At 40.4% G+C, this 13,470-nt stretch overlaps 1 protein-coding gene across 1 annotated transcript in view; it reads right to left on the minus strand.

Annotated features, from left to right (window-relative positions):
* Positions 1–13,470, minus strand: part of trim110 (tripartite motif containing 110) — a 28,165-nt gene that overhangs the window by 2,972 nt on the left and 11,723 nt on the right. Inside the window, exons 2-5 of the mRNA XM_034182570.1 lie at positions 5,984–6,490; positions 5,804–5,899; positions 2,340–2,558; positions 921–943 (exon numbers count right to left, since the gene is read on the minus strand). Coding sequence (XP_034038461.1) covers positions 921–943; positions 2,340–2,558; positions 5,804–5,899; positions 5,984–6,490 — 845 coding nt within the window. The remainder of the gene's footprint in view (positions 1–920; positions 944–2,339; positions 2,559–5,803; positions 5,900–5,983; positions 6,491–13,470) is intronic.

The following is a 13,470-nucleotide window of genomic DNA, read 5'->3' on the forward strand; positions in this document are numbered from 1 at the left end:
AATTAACTAATGTTTATTTTCAGATATGGAGCCATCCTGGAAGTGACCTCTAATGAGCTACAGGATTCAATAAAGAATTACACAGGGGTCAAATTTTAAAAATGCTCCAATCATGTTGAAAACTATACCACATTATGTGTTTGACCATAAGGATTCCAAAAAAAGTATAGTTTGGACTATCTCTGACTGAATGTTCTGGAGTTATGGGCTAAAAACAGCAAAAATGGTGACAAAACTCAGTTTCAGTTTGTACAGGGGTCAAAAGTTAAAGTTACTTCAATTTTGGTAAAAAGTGATGCAAATTATTGGGTGAGCAAAAAGGATTAATAAATGGAATAGTTTTGAGTATGTTGAATGCTTGGTTTCCAAAGTAAAGGTCAAAAAAGGTTGATGTCCATTGGATACCGAAGCATGACAGATGGTGCAAAGTATTCCTTTTTAAAATGCTATTAACCAATAATTTGCATCATTTTAAATAGTATACTATACATTTTTGGTATCATTATAATCAGACAAATCATGTATAGTTTTCAACATGATTGGTGCATTTTTAAATTTTGAGGTCAGCTCCAGGATGGCTCCATATGTGAAAATAAACATTAGCTAATTTAGAATATGTGTGCCAAATTTCATGCTTTTATCACAAACTGGACGATTGTTATGGAAATTTTAGCTAAGCTGCACCACTAAATTGAAGGAGATATACGTGCTGGAGATGAATTTAAGATATCTATCATGATAATGCTGTGACTGTAATGTTAAAACAGTTGACCACACGCTTCAACACACACACACACACACACACACACACACACACACACACACACACACACACACACACACACACACACACACACACACACACACACACACACACACACACAAGGACATAATGCCACATAGAAGTCATGTGAACTTACTTGGTGTCATCTGATTGAAAAGCCTAAGAACAGAAAAGTTAGTACAGGTGAGAACACAATGTCAAGAAACAAAATTTGACAATAAAAGTCATGTTTCACATTAAAAGTCATGAAAAGTATTTTCTATGGTGTCACAATAATTTGTATTCAGATAAAGGCCACACAATCTTATATGGCCAATATAATCAAAAGTCACCTTGTCTGGAAACAATTTAGGTTTTTGACCCATGTGAGTTAAAATACAGTGACAGGACATTTTTTGTGGTGACATCATAGATGACGTGAGGGGATTTTCTGAACTTGGTCAGAGTCAGCACCATGGAGCTGAAAAATGTGGTGGGCCTTCAATTTTGACTGAAAGTGCCAAAATTATGTACATTTCAAGCAGAAAGAAGCAATAGACACAGCCTTTAAACATGGGCAACCGGCAATTTCACTGAGAAGATCAAAGGACAAAATCTACACAGTTAGTTACAAAGTTTTTGTTTTGTCAAAACGATTATGGGCAGACTGACATTTTCCAAACAGTCACACGGTCTGAAGGTAAACTTGTACAAGCAAATATGTGATTCTTCCTTCATATTGTCTACAAGATCTCACAGATCTAACTCAATATATTTGTATGGAATTCCCTCAAAATAAATACATCACCAGTAATAAAATTAACTGCAATTTTCCTGGAAACTCCAGAAAAAAAAAGTACCTTATAATAAGTGGATTTCAATACAAAGTAATTTTTGTTAATTTGGTGGAAAATTGATGGGGACCACACCTTCAAGATTCACATCATACAAAAAAATTAGCAGTACAGCAGTTAAAACTAGAAGGGCATTCGGTAGAGTGCTCGCTTCCACCATGCCACATATCAGTATCGAAGGATGTGGATTCACAAAAGGGCAAACTAATACTGTACATTATACTATAATCCAGAGTTTAATCCGGATCATCACCAAATTTTAATCGATTGATCCTGGGCACATTTCCCATCATTCCACCACATTTGGTTCAAATGCATTCAAAACTTTTTGAGTTATCCTGTTAACAGACAGACAGAAAAACATACCTCCTTGGTGGAGGTAATAACATTCACATTCAGTTCACTACCACAGCACAAACTTCACACTGCCAGATAATGACAAAATATGTGTAACCTGCACAAATAAAAACAAAAAGATGAACATGTCATATCTATTTTGTGGTTAAATTAATATGCTGATCATATTAAGACAGTTTCCCAACAGTGATTGAAAAATTTGATCTGTTGGCATGTGATAGTCCTTGCAACACACCAGGAACACCCCAATAATGTTTCCACCAGTTAACACGTGTAAACTACTGTTCCTAGTCCTGATTTCCGTGTACATGCTGACGAACAAACCGGACACAGTCATTCAGGTCACACGCAGCACTGAGCCTCACCCAGATGAGCAGGAAGGGATCGGACTCTGCAAGCAGTGATGTCAGGAAGTGTTGGATACGTTGTGTCTGAACCATGTCTTCCCTCACCCTGCAGCAGTCGTCATGTACACGCTCTATCACCTGCTTTCGGTCCTTCTTGGTGATCTCCCTCAGGGCTGCCACCAGCTTCTTCACGTGGACCTGCAAGTTGGAGCCCAGGTGTTCCACCTGAGTCTCATCCTTTTGCAAAGAATTCTTCAGCAGTAAGGAGAGATGGTGGATATTAGAATGACTGCTTGAAGTTATTAGCATGTGTTTAAGCCAGATCAGTGCACTAAATCATGCTCAGACCAGAATGTGCTTTTTCCAAACATTACAGTAAATCAAAATCCTTGGATTTTTTTTATTTTATTTTGTTTTGTTTTTTTTGCACAGGATTGGTGTGAATGTGGATAGAGGTCCTTAAAATTTTGTTTTTAGCCTTGAACCGAATACATTAATACTAGGTATCTGCCAGTGCTGAAGGTCAGCATATATTTTTTTGTTAACAATTAAGGGCGCTATCTTTTTCCCCTCCAACCCAGTCACAATTTTCACACCCACCACCCACATTCTTTAAATAGCAGTTCTACTTTTGCTCATCTGTGTACTCAAATGACTCTGGTAATCTTAAAATCCTCAGGATTACTGCTGCTCCTGCTTCCATGCTTTAACAATTTGCATGCGGAACCCTCTCCTTGCCAGAAAACCTCTCACTTCTGACACTCTGACCTGTGTAACCCCTTTGTGCTCTGAATCCTGCTTAGTGCTCAGGTTATGCAATGTGTTCAAATTGAAGTTTGACACTCCCCACAAGGAGTTATGCATTTTATTCCATGTAGTATAGATTCTCAAGACAGAACCCTCAGTGTTTTTTAAAATGTGTTAAAAAATGTTAACTAAATTCACAGTGTTGTTGTTAAATGTTCAGTTCTATTTCAGTAAATAAAATAAATAAAGCAATAGGCTTGGGCTGTCCAAAATTAGGCATTTCCTTGAATAGCTGCAAGAGCAGAGACCCATAGTGTTGTATGGCTGGGGGGCCTGGCTGCCTTTTTGTTTCTGTCTTTTGTTTTTCCTTCCAGGTGGCTTGCATTTGGGACTGAGTGGCTGTGTTGCTGAGGTTATCAGGACCTCACCCTGATCACCTGCGGCTCGTCAGGACTCACAGCTGTGGTGCATCTATATGGATTGGAACATGGTGGCATTTAAGACTGGAGTATACAGTGTGTATTTGCCAGAGACTCGACCTTGTGACCAGACGGGTGAGATCGTCGTCTCGGGAGCCATCTCATCATCAGTGGATGCAGAGAACGTCCAGGGTTTGATGCACGGTCTGTGAAAGAGGAGGGGGTGAGGTCTCACGCTCGTCAGCACACTTCCTGAGGTACGTTAGATTTTGTGACTAACGTTTATACAGTCAGTAAATGTGGTGTCCCTCACACCTTATTATATTGAGCTGTACGTTAGTCATGTATCGGCTTCCACTGCAGTGGAGTTTTGTGAACTGGATGTTCCATGCCTGCAGGTTGGGAAGCTGATTAGTAATTAAGCCAGGAAGTGTTTGCTGTTTATGTACACCTTTGAGTGGTCTCTCTGTGTGTGGAGTGTGGACTCACATAATGGTTCCTTCTTTCACAGACTTGGTTTGTTGCGGCCACCTGGGGGGTGTCGGCGGGGTCCTTGGGTCCGAACGGCTTCTGGCTCCGGACCGTTAGCGCTGCTGGGAGCGCACCATATCACCACCACGCCAGACCGCACACTCTTTTGTTGTTTTGTATCACATCACTGTTATGTATTAAATTCAGTTAGCCTTTGTACCGTGCTCTGCTTATTTCATACTGGGTCCTTCAAACGCTGGTCGGTTCTCCGAGCTGCATCCGACACATAACACATAGAAGCCCATGTTAAAATGTACAACTTTAGAACAGAAATAAACATGTTTACAAAAATGGATTTGGTCTCTTCTATAGCTAGTATCCCTCCATGACAACTTTATAGGGGATATTATATATATATATATATATATATATATATATATATATATATATATATATATATATATATATATATATATATATATATATTTTTTTTTTTTTTTTTTTTTTTATATAAACGCAACACTTTTGGTTTTGCTCCCATTTTGTCTGAGATGAACTCAAAGATCTAAAACTTTTTCCACATACACAATATCACCATTTCCCTCAAATATTGTTCACAAACCAGTCTAAATCTGCGACAGTGAGCACTTCTCCTTTGCTGAGATAATCCATCCCACCTCACAGGTGTGCCATACCAAGATGCTGATTAGACACCATGATTAGTGCACAGGTGTGCCTTAGACTGCCCACAATAAAAGGCCACTCTGAAAGGTGCAGTTTTGTTTTATTGGGGGGGGGGGGGGGGGGGATACCAGTCAGTATCTGGTGTGACCACCATTTGCCTCATGCAGTGCAACACATCTCCTTCGCATCATCCGTGAAGAGAACACCTCTCCAACGTGCCAAACGCCAGCGAATGTGAGCATTTTCCCACTCAAGTTGGTTACGACGACGAACTGGAGTCAGGTCAAGACCCCGATGAGGACGACGAGCATGCAGATGAGCTTCCCAGAGACGGCTTCTGACAGTTTGTGCAGAATTTCTTTGGTTATGCAAACCGATTGTTTCAGCAGCTGTCCGAGTGGCTGGTCTCAGACGATCTTGGAGGTGAACATGCTGGATGTGGAGGTCCTGGGCTGGTGTGGTTACACGTGGTCTGCGGTTGTGAGGCTGGTTGGATGTACTGCCAAATTCTCTGAAACGACTTTGGAGATGGCTTATGGTAGAGAAATGAACATTCAATACACGAGCAACAGCTCTGGTTGACATTCCTGCTGTCAGCATGCCAATTGCACGCTCCCTCAAATCTTGCGACATCTGTGGCATTGTGCTGTGTGATAAAACTGCACCTTTCAGAGTGGCCTTTTATTGTGGGCAGTCTAAGGCACACCTGTGCACTAATCATGGTGTCTAATCAGCATCTTGATATGGCACACCTGTGAGGTGGGATGGATTATCTCAGCAAAGGAGAAGTGCTCACTATCACAGATTTAGACTGGTTTGTGAACAATATTTGAGGGAAATGGTGATATTGTGTATGTGGAAAAAGTTTTAGATCTTTGAGTTCATCTCATACAAAATGGGAGCAAAACCAAAAGTGTTGCGTTTATATTTTTGTTGAGTCTATATATGCAGTCTATGCAAAAAATATGACACCTATCAGTTTTGTAACAAGTTTTCAAGTTTGGGGTATGCCTTTCAACTTTGGAAATGTGTCTGTTTTACAGATGCTAACATCATGTGTCGTAAAATACCTAATAACAATACTTTGAATCAGATCAGTGCTCATCACTGGTTATGTTAGATTTCATGGTGTTTAAACATGATGTGATTTGTTGTACGCACAGCCACGGTGGAATCAAGATTCTGATGCTCTTCAAGAATTTGCTCTCCATTTTTTAGCTTCTCCTCTGCTTTTCGGAACATAGTCTCAAGGATGACCTGTGAAGTCACATGTGATTGAGCAGAGGCAATATAAAATGAACACACATGAATTCAGCCGATACATGTCATGCTCCAGCTGACCTTCAGGTCCTTCTCCACCTGCCTCAGCAGCTTCACTTTGTGCTGAGTGTGGCCTCCTTCCAGCAGACAGTCTCCGCACATGTACACCCTCTCATTGGTGCAGAAATAGCGAAATATCTCTGTGTGCGTTGGACACCTTTGCTGAGAGAGGTCGCCCAGTGGATCCACAAGTAGGTGAGTGCTAAATGCCGGCCTTTCGAGATGGGGCTGAAGATGCGCCGCACACAATGACACTTCACACGTCAGACAGGTTTTGACAGCTAAGGGTGCCTTTCCACCATCCGCCTCTGGGGGGCAGCAGTCGCCCAGCACTTCGCTGTGCTCCTCCTGGCATTGTGGGCATGTGAAATGACCTTTGCCCTCACTCTGGCTGCCCCAGGCCTCACGGATGCAGGTGGGGCAGAAGCTGTGACCACAGGGCAGGGGCTCGGCGTGAGTGAAGGTGTCGCGGCACACTGAGCAGGTCAGGTCTTCATCCAGGGCTGCTATGGTTGATGCCACACAACACTACAGATTATACAGTGATTCAGAGTGTGTATTAAAGCAGAAGAAATAGAAATACTATACACTGATGATGTTGCACACCCACATTCTAATTTTGTCTGACGGGTGGCAACTTGTACCACAGTTACTGCTGCTGCCAAGCAAATTATATATGCTGAGAAAATTGAAGAAATTGCTGTGTTGTGTGCTTGTGGTGTACCAAATAAAAGGCAGTACTTGCACAAGTTACATGCTGATGTAAGAAATTCTGATTCCCAAATGGGGAATAAGGCACAGTGATTGCTGAGCTGCTGGCCAGTGGGTAGTCGTCACTTCACTCTAACTCTGTATTTAAACCACTAATCCTGACCACTGGGCCTTTGCCTGCTGCGGTCTAGGAATAGAATGCTTTACCACGGAACCGCTATTACTGGGAATTATATAAGTTGGTCACATGCATCGTCTGTCAGAAACAGTGTACCTCAAGACTGGGTTTTTTACAGTCAAATCAAAATCAAATCAATTTTATTTATATAGCGCCAAATCACAACAAACAGTTGCCCCAAGGCACTTTATATTGTAAGGCAAGGCCATACAATAATTACAGAAAAACCCCAACGGTCAAAACGACCCCCTGTGAGCAAGCACTTGGCAACAGTGGGAAGGAAAAACTCCCTTTTAACAGGAAGAAACCTCCAGCAGAACCAGGCTCAGGGAGGGGCAGTCTTCTGCTAGGACTGGTTGGGGCTGAGGGAGAGAACCAGGAAAAAGACATGCTGTGGAGGGGAGCAGAGATCAATCACTAATGATTAAATGCAGAGTGGTGCATACAGAGCAAAAAGAGAAAGAAACACTCAGTGCATCATGGGAAGCCCCCAGCAGTCTAAGTCTATAGCAGCATAACTAAGGGATGGTTCAGGGTCACCTGATCCAGCCCTAACTATAAGCTTTAGCAAAAAGGAAAGTTTTAAGCCTAATCTTAAAAGTAGAGAGGGTGTCTGTCTTCCTAATCTGAATTGGGAGCTGGTTCCACAGGAGAGGAGCCTGAAAGCTGAAGGCTCTGCCTCCCATTCTACTCTTACAAACCCTAGGAACTACAAGTAAGCCTGCAGTCTGAGAGCGAAGCGCTCTGTTGGGGTGATATGGTACTATGAGGTCCCTAAGATAAGATGGGACCTGATTATTCAAAACCTTATAAGTAAGAAGAAGAATTTTAAATTCTATTCTAGAATTAACAGGAAGCCAATGAAGAGAGGCCAATATGGGTGAGTCTAGTCCCCGTCAGTACTCTAGCTGCAGCATTTTGAATTAACTGAAGGCTTTTCAGGGAACTTTTAGGACAACGTGATAATAATGAATTACAATAGTCCAGTCTAGAGGAAATAAATGCGTGAATTAGTTTTTCAGCATCACTCTGAGACAAGACCTTTCTAATTTTAGAGATATTGCACAAATGCAAAAAAGCAGTCCTACATATTTCTTTAATATGCGCATTGAATGACATATCCTGATCAAAAATGACTCCAAGATTTCTCACAGTATTACTAGAGGTCAGGGTAATGCCATCCGGAGTAAGGATCTGTATTAGACACCATGTTTCTAAGATTTGTGGGGCCAAGTACAATAACTTCAGTTTTATCTGAGTTTAAAAGCAGGAAATTAGAGGTCATCCATGTCTTTATGTCTGTAAGACAATCCTGCAGTTTAGTTAATTGGTGTGTGTCCTTTGGCTTCATGGATAGATAAAGCTGGGTATCATCTGCGTAGCAATGAAAATTTAAGCAATGCCGTCTAATAATACTGCCTAAGGGAAACATGTATAAAGTGAATAAAATTGGTCCTAGCACAGAACCTTGTGGAACTCCATAATTAACCTTAGTCTGTGAAGAAGATTCCCCATTTACTTGAACAAATTGTAATCTATTAGATAAATATGATTCAAACCACCGCAGCGCAGTGCCTTTAATACCTATGGCATGTTCTAATCTCTGTAATAACATTTTTTTTTTTTTTATGGTCAACAGTATCAAAAGCAGCACTGAGGTCTAACAGAACAAGCACAGAGATGAGTCCACTGTCTGAGGCCATAAGAAGATCATTTGTAACCTTCACTAATGCTGTTTCTGTACTATGATGAATTCTAAAACCTGAATGAAACTCTTCAAATAGACCATTCCTCTGCAGATGATCAGTTAGCTGTTTTACAACTACCCTTTCAAGAATTTTTGAGAGAAAAGGAAGGTTGGAGATTGGCCTATAATTAGCTAAGATAGCTGGGTCAAGTGATGGCTTTTTAAGTAATGGTTTAATTACTGCCACCTTAAAAGCCTGTGGTACATAGCCAACTAATAAAGATAGATTGATCATATTTAAGATCGAAGCATTAATTAATGGTAGGGCTTCCTTGAGCAGCCTGGTAGGAATGGAGTCTAATAGACATGTTGATGGTTTGGAGGAAGTAACTAATGAAATCCAATCCAGTCATCTCCAAGTCCACCAACCTGGCCGGGAATCGAACAAAAGACCACCTTCCTCGCCACAGAGGGATGGCCATGATAATATAGCCAAAATACCACAATCACAATTTAATAATATAGCCTTTGTTGTCACTGTGTGTATATATATATATATATATATATGAGGTCTATTAGAAAAGAAACCAACCTTTTTTTCTTTTTTTTTAAATTATATGGATTTGAATCACGTGCGATTACATCAGACAAGCTTGAACCGTCGTGCGCATGCGTGAGTTTTTTCACGCCTGTCGGTTGTGTCATTCGCCTGTGGGCAGGCTTTGAGTGAGCACTGGTCCACCCCCCTCGTCGGAATTCCTTTGTCTGACTTCTTCCTCAGAGACTGGCGCTTTGCTTGATCAAAATTTTTTCAGAAACTGTGAGGCACATCCAAGTGGACACCATTCGAGAAATTCAGACGGTTTTCGGTGAAAATTTTAACGGCTGATGAGAGATTATGGAGTGTTACTGTCGCTTTAAGGACTGCCCACAGAGCCGGACGGCGCGACGCGCCCCGAGCCGCCGTCGTCATCAGCCTGTTTCGAGCTGAAAACTTCCAAATTTAAGCCTCTGTTGACCCAGGATGTCATGAGAGAACAGAGAAGTTTCAGAAGAGCTCGGGATCAGCAGTTTATCCGGACATTCCACTGTTAAAGGAGATTTTGTAATGAAAGACGTGCGGACGGATTTGCGCGTCTGCACCCAGCCGCTCATGGCGCGGCGCCACATCAAAACACCTCTGTGTTGATAACCATTCGTAAGATTCAGGCGGTTTTCGATGGCTTTCAGTCGAGTGAGTATCCGAGAAATTGTTTAACAGCTGGGCATGTTTAAACTTGTCCTGTAATGCTTCCAACGGAGGTGTTTTGCTGTTTTGCAAAGCAACAGTGTAGCACTGCCATGCTGGCACAGCAGCCCAAAAGGGACATACATACAGTGCATCCAGAAAGTATTCACAATGCTTCACTTTTTTCACATTTTATGTTACCAACTTATTCTAAAATGGATGTAATAATTTTTTTCTCCTCAAAAATCTACACACAATGCCCCATAATGACAATGTGAAAAACTTTTTTTCAAGATTTTTGTGAATTATATATATATATATATATATATATATATATATATATATATATATATATATATATATAAACTAAGGAATCACATGTACATAAGTATTCACACCCTTTATCATGAAACTCAAAATTGAGCTCAGGTGCACCCTTTTTCCACTGATCATCCTTGAGATGTTTCTAGAGCTTAATTGGAGTTCACACTCACTTAATTGTACATGATTTGGAAAGACACACACCTGTCTACATATAAGGTCCCACAGTTGACAGTGCATGTCAGAGCACAAACCAAGCATGAAGTCAAAGGATTTGTCTGTAGACCTCCAAGACAGGATTGTCTTGAAGCACAAATCTGTGGAAGGGTACAGAATCATATCTGCTGTTTTGCCTCCATCATCCATAAATGCATCCACCAAGACTCTTCCTAGAGCTGCCCGCCCATCTAAACTGAGCAATCAGGGGAGAAGGGCCTTAGTCAGGCAGGTGACCAAGAACCCAATGGTCAGTCTGTTGGGTCACTTTGTGGCTCATGCATCAGGCCCTTAAACCTGGAAAATGTGTGTACAGTACTTCTATGTTGAATCTTTCGGCAATGTTTTTTTTCCCAAACAGTGCCATAAAGTCATAAGTTGTATGGCTTAATGTGTACCTGTAGTTTCAGTGTAGCTTTCATTAACAGGCCAACTTTGGTCATCCTTTTACTTGTTTGCCTTTACCAAGGAAGTAAGGTTTTCACCTGATCCTTTTCTTTTTATTTGCACAAAAATATAGTAATTTCCTGGATGCTTACAGTATTTGAACACAGGTTATGCATTACCCCTCTGTGCCTTTCATTCTAATTGTATTCTTCATTATTTATACATGAGTGAAACAGCACGTCCACCTGCACTTCAGCTCAGTTCAGGACAAACAGATTAATGTTGGACCTTTGTGGAGGTACTATGTATAGCACGCTCAGTGTGCATACCTCTATCAAGGCCCGGCATTCTAATCAACCCTTTAAAATACAAATCAAATTCAAATGAATGCTTCCTTGACCCAAGACCAAACTCATCAACACATTTAACTGAAATCCATCCATGTCTTCTTAAGATATCTTGCTGAAAAACAAACACACATTTTGACAAAGGAATGTGCTCTACTGAATGCCCTTCTGGTGTATTTCTTTATTTGCTCAGCAGACAACAGAGAGTGCTGTTGACCGAAAGACAGCAACACAGGAGAAACAGACAAGAGGCTTTGTTTCAGTAAATAGGGGACTGTAAAATTAAGAAAATCTAAAAAGGAAAAAAGTAATCAATCAAACATGGAAACCATGAAGAGAAGGCAAGGGGAAGGTAATGCAACAATATGTCCAAGAGAAAACACTTTATGACAGACAAGACTCACATCAAAAGAATCACAGCTGTTTAAAAATGTTTTTCATTTGAATAACTGAAATAAGAAATTAAAACACGTATTGTCATTTTCTAAGGTGTTTCCAACTTGACAGTTGGAAAAACATTTGAATTCACCAAACCAGTACAATCCATCATAAAAACCACCCCGATACTCAACATTTGAATTGACTTATTGCATCATTTTCTTGTTATGGTTGATTGACTTCAATGATCCGAGTCAAGCAAAGTCAGTTATTGCACCAACTGTAATAAACATTTGACTTCAGATTTACTGTAGTAATCAATCACTGAAATTTGATTATTAATAGCCAACTAAAGCAGCTCTGTCGTGTCAGGAAGCATAAGACTGCTGTAACACTGACCCCAAGTGCCATCTGGACTCAAACTGCTGCCGTGGAGGGATCAGGAGATCAACCCTCACAGTTCGTTGCCCTCATTTACTCAACAAATACTCAGCTTTTCCACATCTACACAGCCGCCACAATATATTCATGTTCAACCAAATTTCTACCAACTATATAGAAAAACAGAGCACAAGTGGCCATACCTGTTGGTGTCCTATCGTGAGCACAATGTGTTAAGACGTTTATGTCAGTGGAGTCTAATCCCAAAGGTTCACCACCCCAGGAGTGTCAGCTTCAGACACAGACCACATGACCACACATGGGGGTGGGGTGGGGGGGTCAGTTTTCCATTAAGGTTCCTGCCTAAAAGTGTCTGTTCTCAGAAGACTTGTCTTATTCCGTTCCAGTGAACACAGTTCGTACCCATTTTAAAACCATTTTCCTGCATTCAGGCAAAACCACAAGTGAAAACCCGTGACCTGTGATCCTCCCGACAGAGCCGGATTAAAATCAGTCTGTTTATGTCATGCTATCACCTCATGGACTCAGGATTTCTCTTGAGTCACGTTTGTTTGTTTGTCTGTCTGTCAGCAGGATAACTCAAAACGTTTTGAACGGATTTTAATGAAATTTTGTGGAGTGGTTGGAAATGACAAGAGGAACAAGTGATTAAATTTTAGTGGTGATCCGGATCACGATCTGGATCCAGGAATTTTTTAAAGAATTCTTCACCATTGCGGGATAGGGGGGAATTTTGACATTCTAGTTTCTAACTCCACAAAAACAAGGCAGAAAGGCTTGAAAAAAATTAAGGTGTAACATAGTCAAATGTTCTATCAAACAACAAAGTTTGGTGATGATCGGATCTGGATTCCAGATCTGGTGATCCAGAATATGCAAAAATATAGGGAAAATAGAAAATGTGTCAGTGTGAGGTGACAAATGAAGCTAGAGTTGCACAACTAACACCAAATTGTAGCTGAATCTGTACTGATTCAGTAAGGTGTCATCAGATTTGATGTAGCTTCAAATGTTATGGAGAGGTAGATCCAGAAGAAAACCACCATTACCGAAAAATCGTTTTTATACAATAACTTTTCAACTAATAAAGACATAAAAGTGATTCCAAGTTCTAGTGGTATGTTTTCATGGTCAAGGATGTCAAATATACAAGAAAGAAAAGTGTATGTATCATAGTTTTGGTTGTAACACTGAATTGTTGAATAGATCACTGTGCCAAGGAGGGAATCTCTTTAGGGTCAGTCACCCTATGGCCTTGGCGGAGGTTTGCACTCTCTGAGTGCTTCTAGTTTTTAATATTTTTGTTTGGATTTTGACTCTAAAACCCTGAAAACAGACCTAAAGGACCAAGTTATTCCACATATGGAGTAAAAATTGGGCCTCAGGATAAAAAATAACAAAAAATTATTATTATTATTATTTTTTTTTTTTCAAAACCGTGCCAATGAACTTATATAAGTAATCATCCAAACATACCATTTTCCCATCCCAGGTTATTAAAATGAGTATTTTGCATATTGTTTTTTCATACACCATTTTTGCCACCCTCTTATGAAAATGCAGGTAGTTGTCTCAAAGGCATGTAAACATTTTAATTCATCTTTATGTTTTGTAGATACAGTACATAGACAAATAATAATATCTAAATTAAAC

Source organism: Thalassophryne amazonica, chromosome 12 (assembly GCF_902500255.1).
Source record: "Thalassophryne amazonica chromosome 12, fThaAma1.1, whole genome shotgun sequence".
NCBI classification, from domain to species: Eukaryota; Metazoa; Chordata; class Actinopteri; order Batrachoidiformes; family Batrachoididae; genus Thalassophryne; species Thalassophryne amazonica.